Genomic DNA, 17,363 nt, shown 5'->3' on the forward strand with positions numbered 1-17,363 from the left:
TGTAGTAAATAAAATAAATGTTCAGTTTTGTGATAGAAAGGATACAAATTTAATGCATGTTTCATAAGACTGCCACCTCATTTTTAAAATTAAATATGCATATATCAACACTTATAATCAGTTAAACAATAAGTAGCGTATCCACAAACGCCACTGACAATGGGATACGTATACAATATGAAGAATAAAAATGCACATTCAGTTGGTAAATGTTCGTGTAAGTATTTATCTTTAAATGAATATGTCATTAGCTGGTATATATTCTTTATTATTTACATTCGCATTCATCGTTTTGCTGTTCCAATATAGTACACAAATGAAAGTTAAATGACGTATGTTACGCCCATTTTAGAAGTAACCAACACTTTGGATTCATGTCTTGTAGCTTTTTTCTAACACCAAGGGCTCCTTTTTGTAGAGAGTTTTTGTCCGTAAAAAACGGTCCCGCCTTTTTTCTTCTTACTCACTTTTCGATGATCAAAGAAATGGTCCCTGTAAGATTACATACCATATTGAGCTTTATTATTTTTAACATCAGTTAGCGCAAATATTATGATGAAATATATTGAAACAAATTTATATGGTTCGTTTTTAAGTACATGTTTTTGTAACTTAAATTTTTTTTCAAAGTTAAAACATTGCTAGCCTATTTCGAAGTTGAACTATCCACGTACGTGGTTTCCATTTGATATTTGTTTTGTCATAAGGATCGGAATTAAGCATATATGTGCTAGAGATAAACAAAACGAAGTTTGTTTTCATAGCCTACAGTTAGTCCAACTAACTTACTTGAACGTAATATCAGTACGACTGCTCTGGATCTATATACGCATGCCGCACAGTTCTGGTCACACTCTGATGGTAAATTCTTGGACTGCTCCAGCAGATTATATTTATGCAAAATTTGTTGAAAAAGGCGTGCCTATTATGAAGATATTTGAAAGCATAAGCTTATATTTAGGGAATCTATTTCCACCTTCCCCTTCATTGAGCTTGAACAAAATAAAGAATAATTATAAGTGCTTCAATATATGATAAGTCAACGCTCAATGCTTATTAACAATAGACCTAGGAATCAGATAACACTTAAGAAAAATTCTCTTGTTGGACTAATTGACACATTCGACATCGTACATCAAGACAAGGATATTTAATGTAAAGAACAGAGTAACACATATCAAGATGCGTCATGCAAGCTGCCCTAGCAGTATAGCACTTACATTATTTGTTATGCTTGCTTGCGTGCGTGCATTTGTACGAGTGCTTAATAATTTAGTGTGGTCGTTCGCATAAATTTATATTCCAAGTGTGGTCTTTCGCAAACATTTTTTCAAGTGTGGTCGTTCGCACATTTATTGTTGTCCCCTACCGGTTTCACCGGAGGGGACTTATGGTTTCCGCTCTGTCAGTCTGTCTGTCCGTCACACTTTTCTGGATCCTGCGATAACTTTAAAAGATCTTAATATTTTTTGATGAAACTTGAAATAGGGATAGATGGCAATATGGATAGATGGCAATATGGACATTATGCACGTCATTTCATTTTTTTCCTACATCAAAAATGTTGGTTGCTATGGCAACAAATAGACTAGAAATACTGCTGAAAATGGTGGTTTTCTGGATCCTGCGATAACTTTAAAAGTTTTTCATATTTTTTTCATGAAACTTGAAACATGGATAGATGGCAATATGGTCATTATGCACGTCATTTCATTTTGTTTCTAAGTCAAACATTCTGGTTACTATGGCAACAAATAAAACAAATCTGACAATGGTGGAATTTCTATCAATGGTGGAGCCGGTAGGGGACCATATTGCTTAGCAATCTCTTGTTCCCCTTATAATGATACTATAGACAATGTTAATGACCTATTTAAACTATTTATATTTCGAAGCTGTTCTGTTGGTCAGTTTCATATAGTTAAACATTGACAACATGGTCTCTTAAAACCTGTCAATAATACCCGCAAGGAGAGTTAGACAGTATAGATATATAGATAGATAAAGGAGAAACGTACACAGAAACAATTGATGTGGTCGTCTGCATCGTCGAGTTTGATATTTGTCTTTGAATGTTCTCAAAAAGTATTATACACAAAATATGAGCAATACATCAATGAAAAGTAGAATTCGCACTGCGCACGGTGCACCAAGGCATTGTAACATGTGTTTTGCTAAAACGGATAAAATATCAGAAAACATACCTTCGACTGACGTTTTGTCCGCAAATTAGTCGTGGTCGTTCGCATTTGGGGCCACGTGACAGTTTTTGTTCCCGCACATTGAAAAATCTTCTTGTCAAAAACCATTCGTACTATGGCTACCAAATCTGGTATGCAGTAACGTCTTATAGTCCTCTACCAAGTTTGTTCAAATAATGCACTTTGGATCAAATTTGACCCTGACTCACAAAAACATTTTATACGCTTATATCTTGCCTATTTTGTGAAAACTTAAAAAAAAATATTCTTGGCCGTAACTCCAGGAACTAGGGCTACCACATTTTTTATATAGTGAGATATAGTAGTCCTATACAAAGTTTGCTCAAATTATGCCCCTGAGATTAAATTTGACCCAGCCCAGGGGGTCACAAAAGGGTACATGTGCTTAAATAGGGCCTATATTTAAGTATTTGCACTTGCCGAGAATATTTGTTTCAGCCTTTTTTCAGCAGTGGAGCGACACAGGGCCATCATGGACCTCTTGTTTTAAATAGTTTACCATTAAAAATTAAAGTTTTCGCCTTCTATCATATAACCACACATGCAGCATCTTTGATCGTTAGATTTTTTCACAGTGGGCTGGACTGTGTTTAAATTAGATTTTGTGAGTAACTGCTTTAAATTAGGTGATTGTTTTTTACACTTCATTATTTTTACATTTTGTAAAATTTGGTTCATGCTTAGGTTAGTTTTTAAAAAATTCAATATTATTTGTTCAGTACACCGAAAACTTCTTTATTTTTAGGATAATATCTATAAAAGAATGGTATAACATGTGTATTTTCTGTTAGTTAAATTTCACGCGGAACCGAAAGAGCTTTTTGGATACCTTGTTTAATGACAGATTTGGGGTATTCTGCGGAAAATACATATGTTATACTATTCATGTATATATATTTATTTATATTGCTCCGACGTCGAAATTGAGATAGTGAGAACTGTATCATTAAACGTTGGATAGAAGAAATTCCAAGATATTGGAATTCATTGATAATAATAAAATGCGATTGGTCAATAAACGAAAACTAAGCCAATGAAAACGCTATAAAATGTTGTATTACACATGTGTAATATAAAATAATATGTAATGGTTGTATTACATAGGAAACAGGGTAAAGCATGTGATAAAAAAAAAATTATCAAACCAAAAGAAAGGTGTTTTATAACTGGAGACACAAACTCGCGAACGGGACATAAAGCAGATTACATCGAAAATGATAGGCATATTATAGATACTGATTTTGATTTTGACCCAGACATTGAAACCCCAATCCCACGTTCAACTTGTGACCCAGTTACGAGTCGATTTGGAGACAACCTGTTAGATATATGCAAAGCTACCAATATTCATATCGTGAATGGACCATTATATAATGACCATTATATAGGTAAAGCAACGTGCTATACACATAATGGCGAAAGCTAAGTTGGTTATATTTAGTAACCGCACGTACAAATGTCAATGATATTTTAAATTTGACCGTTAACAATCTCATTGAATTCTCGTATCATGCGCCGCCTAGATTTGATCTCCGCACGAATAACGCTGTTTAAACAAATAATAGTAGTTCGAGTGTTTATTTAAAATTGAAACCTGAGAACAATTGCGAATTTCTTCGCGATGAACGTTGCGAAGTACATAATCTGGAACAAACGGCATTATCGCAAATTGATACACAAACTCTGACCCTGATATCCTCGAAGGAGAATATTCAAACTACTAAAAGCTTAAGGGGAAAAATATTTTAAGCACATTGAACAACTTGAAAATAAAGGATTCATCTATTCTGATGCAAAAATATACAAAATGGTTCAACGAAAATTTAAAAACAATTATCTCAATTTACAAGAGCGTATTACGAGTATAATGTTAATAAAAACTGTCGTAAACGGTAACAAATGATTGCTATGAAAATGGATTACAAGTATACATATAGGAAAACGAAAAAAAATACAACAATGATCAAAACAAGTCTAGAATAAAATGAGACAGACATCACCTCGTTAATTTTGGAAATTATTAAAACTCGGATACGATAACGCTAAACGAATTTCATGATTATTTCAGCAGCTGCCGAAAATTTCTTACATGAATTTATAAAAGGCAATACAAAGAACCGTCGTACCCCGAACTAGATGATTATATATCGACAGAAGAAATAATCAAGGCAACAAAACGGTTGAAAAACAAAGCGCATGCGCATAACAATTTAATATATTAATACTTTACAGAAACAATACATATCATCTTTAGAAATATTATTTAATTAACTACTTTATAAAAAGCGTTTTTCACGCAGCTGGGCATTCGGAGTTATCATACCAATAAATAAACGTAGCGACATATCAGATCCAAATATTGATGAATTATTTTAATTTGTTGTTTTGCAAAACTGTTTACAAGTATATTAAATGATCGTCTTAAACAATGGACAAAACAAATGGCATTCTAACGGATGCACTATTCGGCGTTTAACCAAACTGCAGCACAGTCGATGCAATATTTATTCTTAATGCACTTATAGAAAAGAAGAACAAAATATCAACTATATTGCTGCTATATTGACTACCGGAAGGCATATGACGTCATTAATCGCGGTCAATTGTGGAGTAAAATGAATAATATATTCAGTTGTAACGTTGTATTACTTCATGGGGAGATGACCTCGAAAATATTTTCTTCGCTCTTTATAAATGACATCGAATTCGGTTTGCCGAATGAAATAAAAGCTGGCATTACCTTAGTTCAAGTATCAATCTATCTTTTATTATTCGCTGACGACGCGGTTTTATTTTGTGAAACACAGGAGGGTCTTCAAGAATAATTCAGGGGTCATTATACAATTTAGAAACCTACTGCGACAAGAGGAATTTAACAGTTAAAATTAAAAAAAAACAATGTCATGGTATTCCGAAATGGTGGGACAATTAGTTTAACGTTAAAATGGACAAATAAAGGTAAAGAACTAGTCATTGTGAACCCTCTTAATTATCGTGGACTTGTCATGGTTAGCGGTGGATCATTTGTGCCCGCAACAAATACACATTATGGCGAAGCATAAAAAAGCAATTCATTCATTGTTTACCCTAACAAAAGACATGAACGTACCCATAAATATCATGTTTAATTTATTTAACGCATATATATCATCCGTTTTAAATTATAACTGCGAGGGTTGGGGATTTATCAAAGCGGGAAACATTGGGAAACATCAACAATATATTTTATACAATAAAATTGTGTTAAATCGCATAGTATTTGACTAACATGCATACTAAGAATCATTTTGTAGAGAATTGAGCTATTATGAACGAACAAAATAACTCTGTGCTTCAGTATTTCGACCCGAGAACTTCATATAAACCCAGAAATGGTCAATTCATTTGATTCCTGGTTTTCAAAATCTATTGAAATCTCGGTGTAATATTAGCTATGTGTCTAAGTATCATATGCCGGTGTTTATGTCCATTTTCTTGCATGTATCCATTATCTTCTGTGTATGAAATCCAATCGCTGGTCCTTTGTGCGCCCATTGAGCGTTTGTCAACACACTTCCAGCTAATTTGTCTACAGTACGAGAAAAGGTGTCTTTCATATGTGTTTGTTTTCGGCCCAACACGTCCACACGTCCACAAGGATTTTCGTGTAATATTACATGATTATGATAAACCTTGATGCATCGCATACATGAAACATGTTTGTAGTGTATTATTGGTCTGTAAAGGATTCAATATCGTCTATTGATATGTATGTCACTACCGCAACTCCAAGTGTGATTTATTATGAGACTATTCGTTACGTTCTATTGTATATGTCAATTGTTAATGGTTTGGAAAGCGCATTGTCATTGGAAAGCGCATTGTCAATGTAAATAAGGTATGTTACTTTACAGGAAAAAGTTTTTTATGGTTGAGGATTATAATTTATTTTTAATATATTTAAAGACCTGTATTAAATTGCAGTATAAACGCGCATGGATCGAATATGGGTCATGAGTTTTCCGTAGATGCCCCCATTAATCATTTAACATATAAATTTATATTTGCCAAAAAAACGTTTAATTATAGCAGATCATTAACCTTCATCTTATCTTTTACGATAAACGGGCACTCTTGTAGTTTCTATGTGTATAACAAACACGTTGAAGCCTATATGAATAGCGTTTGAATGGTTTCACCGAGAGCTAAGACACACGAATAGGTACATATGACGGAGATCTTCTAAGACTACTACAGTTTTCCAAAATAAAAAAATATATACATTTTGAGCATATACAACTGAATCTATCGGCATGAAATCCAACATTTCACACCACTTATTACGGCTACTTCCTGAGCTGCACGACGATCATTTTCACCAATAACTCGGTTAGGTATATAAAACTATTCTGACTGGATTGCATCCCTTTGATACATCGAGTTCTCGTACTTTCGTTTTTCTATTCCACTAATGTACTTTCGTTTTCTTATTGAGCTTAAAGGGATCTTTTCACGCTTTGGTAAATTGACAAAATTGAAAAAAGTTGTTTCAGATTCGTAAGTTTTCGTTTTAGTTATGATATTTGTGAGGAAACAGTAATACTGAACATTAATCATGCTCTAATATAGCCATTATATGCATCTTTTGACGATTTTAAAACCTAAAAATTATAAAGCGTTGCAACGCGAAACGATTGAATAATTTGGAGAGTTCTGTTTTTGTCGTTAAATTTTGTGAAACTACGAAGATTGCTTATATAAGGTATAAAATACGTCTAGAATGTGTACTCGGCGGAATAGCTCAGTAGGCTAAAGCGTTTTTACTTCAGGACTCTGGCAGGACTCCAGGGGTCACTGGTTCGAAACCTGCTCCGGGCAATGTTCTTTTCCTTTTTTTAATTTTTTTCTTGATTTTTTACTGGAGCTTTTATGATCCAATGTTTACATTTATCAATATAAAGCATTTAATGAGAAAGTTTTTAAAAAAAAAAAAAATCTGTGAAAAGGCCCTTTTAAATTAGCCACTGAAGTTTTCATTCTTAAATTGTCTTACATTACTGGTTTATATTAATACTACAGGAAGTTGTCCAGATTTATATGCCTTAAATGTAAGAGCTGCCTGTTCTTAAGATGTTTTGTTCACGAATTTAACAGCACTAAACGCTGATTTGTTTGTAGGTGCTTAAATGAGGAATATATAGGCTTCATGTCACAACGTGTTGTAGTCTCACTGATTGCGTAAAATCTACTGATTTATGTAATTTTGTATACAGTCAGCTTTTTCTCAACTTTCGAAACATAAATATTTTCAGGTGGTTAAATGCGTTATTTATATCCTCAACAAGCGTTAGTTATTTCTTGACGTACTTTGTGCTTCGGGTATAAAATACCTTATGAAATGCATTATATTTATGCAGGATTTTCTACCTGGATCTTATTGGAAAGCGAACAAGCTAGTGGTATAATCCTCGTCACACTAACCTTATTGTCGCAGGTTCGTGTCCTAACATTTAAACTGTTTTCAGCGATAATAATAATAGAGGTATAATTCAGATATAATAATTATATGTTTCTGATCTTTCTATGTTTGGAAATAAAATACCGTATAAGCCGTCGATATGCCCATTTAAGCTGTTTTTTGAAAACTTACTACTGGCTTGTATATATCTAGCAATACATTTTAAGCATTTAAGGTTTCAAAACAAGTACATATAAGCTTACAGCGCCTGACCTTCATTTGTAGTCGATCATGAAAGAAGCAAGTTCGGGTGTAACCATTTTTTATGTTTTATGTGTATGTGTTCGTATGTATAATATATTGTCTCTGAAATTGTGTGTACTAAACTTCAGTTTTACTGCTTGGAGAAGTTCGCCTTAAAACTTGCTAATTTGATGAAACGCCTATTTATATAATTATATTCAATGGCGTTGTACAAAACATATATATGTACATAAAGAGTGATTGATACTATTATGAAGCATTAATTAGTTCGCCTTAACATTCACAGCATAAGAACCTTCATGTGTAGGTGATCGTAAAGAAATGGATGTTGGCTTCGACCGTATTTGGTTAAGGTGTGACACTTAGTTATTTCTCCGCATACAGGATTTTTTCCCAGGAACACAAATGGGCATAGCCAGTACTTTCTAAAAGGGCATTTTTATGCCCAATTTAAGTTAAAAAAGGCCATTAGGGCAAAATGTTTCGCATCAGTGGCAGTTGTGGGAAAATCATAAAAATTTACACAAACACACTTATGTGTAATTGATGTATTTAACGTTCTTCAATATATATTAATATATATTACCATCAAAGGTCTTCCATTTCAGTTCCATGCTGTTTCAGTAAACTGTACAGCATGACAAACATAATAAAGCAATATATGCATATGAATCTGATGAGACACAGATCCAAGTATATATAAATGAAACCATGCTTGCCTTATCCCATTTGCAAACGATAATTTGTCAGATGTTTCAAGTATGCGAGTTAACTGAACGCCACTTTTCAAATACTCGTTTTAGGTGACAAACATCACCTGTGTAGATTACTAATAAATATATCATGTTGTTTGTATCTAAGACGTTTTATGCATCGCTAATTATCACAGGCGTTTCATTTATTATAATCCCAAATAACGTTACGATGTTCATCCTAAATTCGATTGTCATTTTTGCCTAGAGTCACGATTTCTTTTCTATATTTCCGCCTGCTTGTTAAAATGATGTAAGTAACAGGTGCGCAGAGCAACGAAAAATAGTATATCCCAGAGTTGCGCAATTTCATAATAGATCTATTTAAATGTTAAAAAATACTTTCAATATAATATGGTGTCATCGACTTAATCCGCGATTAACATTCAATATGATTTTGTGTAATTAGTATACGGTAAAATTATCGTTTCAGTTATTACTCATCTAAAAGACCATAATGATAAATTAAGATCTGATAAATGTATTATGAATGAAATGCACAATTTCCAAGAGGATTATACTTGGTTTTCATCATAAGTCTGCCAAGTAACTATCCATTTTATTGTGAAGGATTTACACATTACGGACCGATAAGTGTGCTTGGTACAACAAAGCCACACAGCCTCTGAAAATGAGATTGACAAGGGGTTATTCCTTGGCTGCCTTGGAGCCACACTGTGATTAGAAGTTTGGTCAAGGGGCAATTAAGATGTTATCAATAAGGGCACGTTGTGGCTTTTGTCTTTGAAAAGGGCACAGTGGCGCTTCAGAACGGCGGCGTAGCGCAGCGCCACGCAAAAAGGGCCGGGGAAAAACACCAGTAGAATGTGATACCTTAAATGGTGTGAACGCATCCTCGCTAGAACTACTTGATGGATCTCGCTCATACTTTCACCGCTGAACACAGGTCATGTAGATGTGATCGTAAAGGAAGGAATTTCGGCTGCGACCATTTTGGCAGAATTACGGCTCTCTGTCATCTTTTAAACTATATAATATACATGACACTAATTGTGGTAGTAAGTCCTATTCAACTGGTTCGTGAATTTGCTCAACATTTCACAGCATGAAAACGCAAATGTTAACATAATCGGAAAGGATAAGTTTGTAGCTGAATTTTCCCTTAAGTTATTGTTTCAAGTTTTATTTTCTTTCGATTATTAAAATGTGTGAAGATACTTTGGTAGAAGCAAGTCCTCTTTAACTGACTGTTATATGTTTGTGTGCACAAACATGTGTTGTGGGGACTTCTTTGCATTCATATAGTTCATTATTAAATTGACATATGATTTTCAAAGTTTAATTTTAAAAAATGTAAAAGATCAAAAGCATTTATTTCGTTCTTAAGAATTTTTATATGTACCGATTCGGATAAGCTGTTAATTCCAAACAATCAGATGGTCGCTTACAATTCACGACAGCACCAACATAGACCGAACATTCACAGTGATGAGAAGGTTTATGTTACGACGAAGTGTAACATAGTTTTATGTTATTTCGTATGATTGTTTCGTAACGCAGTCATAGAATGCGTTTTGTTAGGAATGCTGTATAAAGTAGTAGAAATAGTAGTAGAAGAAGTTGCTGTAGTAATAGTAGAAGCAGTAGTTTAAGTGGTGGTAGTAGTATTATTTTAAGTGTTTCATGATTTTCTGTAAGAGTAATAAAACAGTCATCATGTCATATTATATTCATATTATTCGTGTTGTGATGTTAACCCATTTCGTACATTTTGATAAAGATTGTCACTCTTTTTATAATTTTATTACAAGTTTTTGTTCGGTTCAGGTGCAGGAACGCATGAACTAATGAACAATGGCGTCTATCTGTGCATTACAATTTATCGCTAAAATACTAAATATAAACCGATAAATTAAAAGTTCGTTTATTGTGTTTATTCTTTTTATTCAATGGTTTACTTTTTGTTCCGATTTTTACGAGACATGTTATTCCAGTACGTATATCTGTTGTTTTTTTCTTATTCATTGTTTATACAATCTTTTAATGAGTTTTTTCGTGCAACTTAAACGTGTATGTAATTATTGTATCAAATGTAATACTTTTAACATTCACTACGAAATTATAAACCAACATACAATATTTAAACTTAAATACGTATCATAGGTATTATCGCACCGTATATTTCACTTCAAACGTTCAAATGTATGCGCAGTGTTTCTCCAAAAGCTCCCTCTACATGTGAGAAATATGGATTTGCACGATGACATAGTTCGCCATATCGTTCTAAGATGTTTAGTCGAAAGAATATACTACACACAGCGCGAATGTGACAATCGATATTTAAAGCTAATTATCTTAAAGGACAAGTTTTTACAAAGTTATGAATGTGATTCAATTCATCGAATAGAATATTTACATAAGAACGGTAAACAATACATGGCAAACTGACTGTAAACTTTAAATGGTTTCATAAGTTAGTGTGACTTAAAGTTGTGTTCTTGATTGATTACTTCCACGTTTGTTTATAGTTTTGTTATTTTATTTTATTTTTGATTGTGTTTAATTCTAGTTTAGTTTATGTTTGTAAATCGTCTGAAAATGGCGAAAATTAGGATATATAGTAGTTTTTATGAATTTCTTTCAGACATGTGACTGTTCCAATAACATATAACAGTACATACCATTGATGGCGAATCCTAAATTTACCTTTAAACCAGGTACTTAAACACATCTATGATTACAATTCCGTTCAAGCATACTGTATACCCATTTATAGTTAACCCTATAACTATTTTAAATGCGGTAACTTTAAATGACTGATGTGTATTTTAAAACAAGCCTTTTGCAAATGTGTATACCATTTATGTATGTACCTATTGAACATTTTGTCAGAAATCTGGTTAAGGGTAAGAAACATCCGTTCGAGCATTTCAAGCAGTTCAAGCAGTTCAAGTAGTTCATGCAGTTCAAGCAGTGAATGTATGGGGGAGATGTAGTTCCGCTAAGTATGAACTTCGACCCATAACTTATATTTAGCCTTCATAATTACAATGCCATTATATTTAATATGTAATTGTAGTGTTCTTTGATACCACCTTGACATACACAAATCGCCATTTTTATCGGATGTGTCGATTGTTTTATTTTATTGCCAAAGAAAATGACCCGATAATTTGAATTTAATATGCGTCTTTTGTTTTATTTTTTTGTAGTGTATAAGTATAATGTTAGCTATTATGGCCGTCATATTATCCTGTTTTTCTATTATTTTTTTCAAATTCATGTGTTACCATGGGGAAAGTGCTTCGACCGGTGCGTGAAGCAGATTCAAGTAAAGAATGCAACTACGTAACGACGTACTTGCAGGTTATGTCTGCTATGAAGAGCTTTGAAAACTATAGTCTAGAGGTAAAATGCCAGACCAACTTGCAAATATTTGAACGGTTATTATTCATCAACAAAACTGCATTTTATACTGTCTTCAAATAGAGACACGTTGTTTTATAAAGTATATAGAAACATTCTACATTAACTTTTAGTAATTTTTAGCTGACCTAAGCGCGATCTACTCAAGCTATTGTGAGAAGTCTTTCTCTGGCGTCCGTCGTCGTCACTTTTATCTCTAGAGGCCGCTGGTATGGCTCAATCTTAAAAGTTAGTACTAGACAGTACCCACGTTTGCCGATGTTAAATCCGAATCCGATTTAGCTGTAATTTTAGGGATCGACTCTAAGTAGAGCATTGCTAGTTCAAGTCAAAGGTGAAGCAATAGTATTTTTCATTTGTTTAAAAGCGTTTTAAAAGGAGACTTTTATACATCAGTCGATAACTTATACTGCCTGCTTGACCACAAGCGCTACACACACATAAAATGGCATTCACTGTTGCATAGGTTTACGTGCTCTTCGAGAATTTCAATTACACATTTTGTCACAAAACTTTACGTAACCAATAACTTTTTACTCCGATTGACATTGTTGGATATGGTGAACAAATTTTGCAAGTTATCATTAACTAGACCGATGAATGCAATGATAAAGTTACTGACTCGACACGGTCAATCATGTCCATTTTTATTATTTGACATCTAAGTGTTTCATTCACCATTGAACTAGAGGGCACCAGTCATATGCGACACGCTATCTTAACTTGAGATGCTATTTCAAAATTTCCGTTTGAACCAACAAACAATGCCATGTCTAATTTTTCATAAGACTTCTGACTGTGGCCTTGACCTATATTATTAAAATGTGTGGCAGTTAGTGTAAAATTTATAAAATTCATTGATTGATGAAGAAACAATCCGGACAAGCTGATTTAATCTGAAGATAACCCTGAGTCCACTTATTGTAACCTTGACTTTTTACGTAACTACCCGGGTCTTATACGGGACACACCATCTCCACCTGGTTACAATTTGTGGTGAGGAATTTAAAAATATTGCATAGAGTTACAGTACGGACATGTTCGGACAGACTAACGTTCGCACAGAAGGTCGGAATGACGCACGTTCGAACAATAACCGAACCCCAGATTTTGAAGCTGTTTCGACTCGAATACAAGTGGACTCTGCTTAAAGCAAAGCAGTGAAGTATTAAGCGCCAGCTAATAGACCGAACGAAAGTATGTTAGATTTCTATTTAAAACCCAATACAGACAAATCTCTTTACGGCTACGCACGTGCTTTCGCTGCACGGACTGATAATACGCCAGTGTATGGGTGTATCCTATAACATTTTATCAGCTATTAAAAGTTTTGTTTAGTTTTATATCGTGTTATTTTTTCATTTATTTCACTGAGAACACGGCATTCACGTTTTTTGCATTTAAACTGCATTGGGCCAGAATATCACATATTTTAGTACACGTACTGTCTTGTTATACATTGAGTATTGAAGTAGCAAATAAAACAAATACTAGATCTATGGATTGAAAAAAGAAAAAATACTCGCGTGCATTTTTGTTGTGTGCAAACATGAATCAACCGATTTATATCATTTAAATATTTCGTATTTAATGGTTATATGTTGTTACATTGCGTGATCTATGAGACAGATAGCTTGGGAAAACCCCCACGTTTACACATTGTTTACCGGTTTAAGCTATCAATATCAGATTCGACAAAAGTTGGAAAATCTACTTGCAATATCTATGAAAAGTTTGGGTCAAACGGGGTCAAAAATATGGTCACTAGGTCAGATCTTATGAAAACTTTTTAACCACTATGGAAGCCATATTTATGACTCAGTCTTGATAAAATTCGGACTGAATTTGCGCTATATAGGCCATGTTAGAATTTTTATTAAGCAGAGTAAATATCTAGGTCACCAGGGCGAATCTGGGCATCACCTTCATAATACTTTAGAAAACATAGTTAAGATTAAATCTTGATGAAACTTGGTCAGAATGTTAACCTTGACAATATCTAGAACAAGTTCAAATTATGGTCACATGAAGACAAAAACTACGTCATCAGGTCAAATCCTCGAAAATTATTGTTCAACTTTGCAAAGCGGGGACCCAAGCTGTTAGTATTATTGTTATGTTGAGTTTCATGTAGTATATATCAGCCTGTGTTGTATAGGCCATTGTCCACTTGCTTTAAATAAAGGATAAGAGGATGTTTATAAGAATTGTATTCCTGATAATGAATGAAGTTCCATTATTCTTATATTGTAGTTACTGTGTACATTATATTAACACTTTCTATAAATTAAAGTAAATGTTTAGATGAAAATGTCTGCTTCTACGGTTTTATGATGTAAGGCATTATTAGGAATAACTGTGTGCAATTTAACGCTGTACTTTTTGTAGGAACTTCGGTACAACGATTACGCCCTCAAAGGTTTGTATGAGATATCCATAATAATAATTGTTCTTTTTTTAAATATACACAGACTATTACGATAGTCAATTATTCCAAGAGTATATATCAGTTCAGTGGCTTGTGATATGCCGAAAGCGCAAGCCACACGACTGATATTATTCTTCGAACGATGGGCAAACGTAATATTCAGTTTTTGATATGCTACAAAAAAACTTGAAATATGCATTCGAATTGTCCGGCATGTATGGTAATGAGGACATGAACATATTGAGTTGCACAATACGGAATATGAAGTCAATCGCCGTGTATTTCATGGTTTGAAATAGCATGCATTTTGGTTTGATTCTATATAATAAACAGTCATTCATTTGGATGAAAGGTTATCTTCGATGTTCATTGTTCGTGATTTAAATAATAAATCTCCGATTGTGTTTTGTTTGTTAAAGTTATTGTTACCGTTTCAAGTATTAGGTTTGGCATGACTTTAAAATGGTTTAATCAACATTTCTCTGCATTGACCGTTCCAATGTGTTCACCACAGCTTTACTAATTTTTATGTTTAAGGGGCACGCGGCAGTGTGTTAACAACAACTTATTCATCTGTAGTATCCATTCCAAGGATTGGCAAATGTGTTGATGATGCCTCTCTATCGATATCATCCAAATCAAATACGATACATGCTGCTTATTGTACATCCGAATCATGCAAACTAGCGTTCGTGTTAAGTAGAGAATCTAAGAACCAAGATACATTTGTATTTTCATCGAACATGAACCACTGTTTAAATAATCTAACTGGATTATTTACAACCACGTTGTCAGTAGATCATTCGTTTTCGTTTATATGTGTACCAAGCTTTAGCAAGGCAACGTCTCGTAAAGTTAAAAACGTTACAGTGGTTGGATAATCGCCCATTCCCACCGTGTCGACAACGCCTTCCTTCTACAGTGCAGCCTCGTGGCAATCCGTTAAATTGTTACACGCAACATCGTCACCCGTTACGTCGCCATCACCTCAAGCCGCTACGTCACAAACGCATTCAACCAGAACGTCATTTAAGTCTCCACCATTTACGTTACCTCTGCCTTCAACCGAAACTGAATCACGAGCAATTGATGAGCCAGTTCTGACAAGGGAAACGTATACTAAACAGGTACTATTTAAGGAATTTAAATTAATAATAATGTTCTGTTGAACATATTGGGCTTTCAGAATCATTCTTGTTCAATGTACATAACATATGAAATGGGTTTTTTATGCCTTTTTTCCATAGTTCATATGCATTTTTCACTTGCCTTTAATAAATAACAACGCCTATATTTTGTTCGCTAAATATATATTTGGATAGGATTCCAAAATTGTATGTATGAAAAAATGTTGGTAAATTTGATAAAGCTACATTGTCGGATGAGGTTGTTAGCAATAAAGCTAGTTGTGTTTTATAGTTAATTATTTTTATACCCTTCTGTATTAGTTTTTGAGAATAATACATTTTGATGTCTTATTACATTTCATATTTGATTTGATTAAAAAATTTGCTTTAACATATCCCGGAATTATGTCTATCGTCACAGCGTAAAAACATATCTCAAGAAGTGTGTTAATAGTTTTACCGTTAGCTGCGACACACATATTGTAAACTAGTATAATATTCGTGAAATATTTGATGTTTGTAACACAATTGGGCAAGATTACATTTTCTGTATTAATATTGGTATGTGATTGAGCTCGTTGTTAGACTGGTATTGAGCATTTAGCATGTTCAACAGAGATGTTCATTTTAACATTAAATATTTGCCGTTTTCAACAGTATATCAGGTATATCACGGCGGTCAGTTAACCAACTCGCACCGGTTTCATCAACCCCAAATGCTTTGCATCGACCGCTCTTATACGATGGATAAAGCTTTAATCATTTTAATGTTTAGCAGTTTGTTTTTGTATTGTCCTGTTTCATATAACACCAGCTGATTTTAACAAAATTGTCTCCCCTTATTATGTTTCAAGAGTTTTAGTATTCCTATAAGTATATATCAATGCATGATAAATAAAACGGTTAGTATAGTTTTATATCATGATGTTTAGGTACCTGAATGTCTGGAGCTATGTGTTGGTGGCACCCACAGGTACACGACCTTGCTGGTTACCATGACACAGGCAAAGGCAGGACATATTGCAAAAATGTTCTTAGGAAAAGGGCAGTTACTTGTCTTGAAAGACGGCGCATACTTCCTGGATACCGACGGGGAATCCTTCAAACTCATTCTGGAGTATTAACGTGACGAAAGACTGCCAGATTTGGAAGCGGATTCAATATATTGTACTTTTATGTATGACACATTGTTACAGAAATCTTATCAAACCGCTCGTAAGTACTGATTAAATGAATATCTGCATGATCTTGACCAATATGTCCCTATTCAGCGTGTTAAAGAGCTTGAAGCAAACAAAGTATTTGTTGAGTTTTATTGCAAACAGGTTTTATGGTCGCTCAATAAAAGGCATCTTGTACAAACTGGCAAGTACGCCATCCTGTTGCAGGCAACAAATTCGAACCTTAGCTCTTCTGCTTGCTGTGAACATGTCTGTCAATTTGCCCCTGTTGACAATGTTGTTTACCTAACAAGGGAATTTAGTTAGCAAATCTCGAGTTTGCTTTGCCAACGTCCGCGTGCCCTTGGTTACAACGTTGCTGCAACGCAAGCAATCTGTCTGTTTAAATGTTCAAGGCACGAAAAAGGAGATACCGACAGAAAGGAATGCACTAGCAGGCGTCTTGTGTTGAATTTCATTTGTCGCGATTTGTCACCGAATATTTTACATTAATAAATATGGCTTTTGTCGGCTTTAGAAAAGCACCAACCATCTGGAATATAATTATTATGTTGGCTGGCTTGTA

The 17,363-nt window shown here is 34.0% G+C and overlaps 3 protein-coding genes across 5 annotated transcripts in view; 2 read left to right on the plus strand and 1 right to left on the minus strand.

Moving 5' to 3' along the window:
* LOC127850131 (uncharacterized) overlaps positions 1-17,363 on the plus strand; it is a 108,764-nt gene that overhangs the window by 47,251 nt on the left and 44,150 nt on the right. The window lies entirely within an intron of this gene.
* LOC127851179 (melanoma-associated antigen E1-like) overlaps positions 1-17,363 on the minus strand; it is a 116,141-nt gene that overhangs the window by 38,333 nt on the left and 60,445 nt on the right. The gene's annotated exons all lie outside the window — the stretch shown is intronic.
* LOC127850134 (uncharacterized) lies at positions 11,917-15,752 on the plus strand. Its single transcript, XM_052382938.1, has 3 exons — positions 11,917-12,044; positions 14,451-14,481; positions 15,028-15,752. Exons 1-3 carry the CDS (start codon positions 11,928-11,930, stop codon positions 15,369-15,371), a joined length of 492 nt encoding a protein of 163 aa, XP_052238898.1. The 5' UTR covers positions 11,917-11,927; the 3' UTR covers positions 15,372-15,752.

The sequence above is a fragment of the Dreissena polymorpha genome, chromosome 11 (genome assembly GCF_020536995.1).
Source record: "Dreissena polymorpha isolate Duluth1 chromosome 11, UMN_Dpol_1.0, whole genome shotgun sequence".
NCBI lineage: Eukaryota > Metazoa > Mollusca > Bivalvia > Myida > Dreissenidae > Dreissena > Dreissena polymorpha.

Excerpts from the sequence above, each read along its gene's own strand:
- LOC127850134 (XM_052382938.1), top strand. The coding sequence starts at position 11,928 with ATGGGGAAAGTGCTTCGACCGGTGCGTGAAGCAGATTCAAGTAAAGAA. Across the intron at positions 12,045-14,450 it reads TTGAAAACTATAGTCTAGAG|GAACTTCGGTACAACGATTA; the intron begins GTAAAATGCCAG and ends TACTTTTTGTAG. Across the intron at positions 14,482-15,027 it reads CAACGATTACGCCCTCAAAG|GGGCACGCGGCAGTGTGTTA; the intron begins GTTTGTATGAGA and ends TTTATGTTTAAG.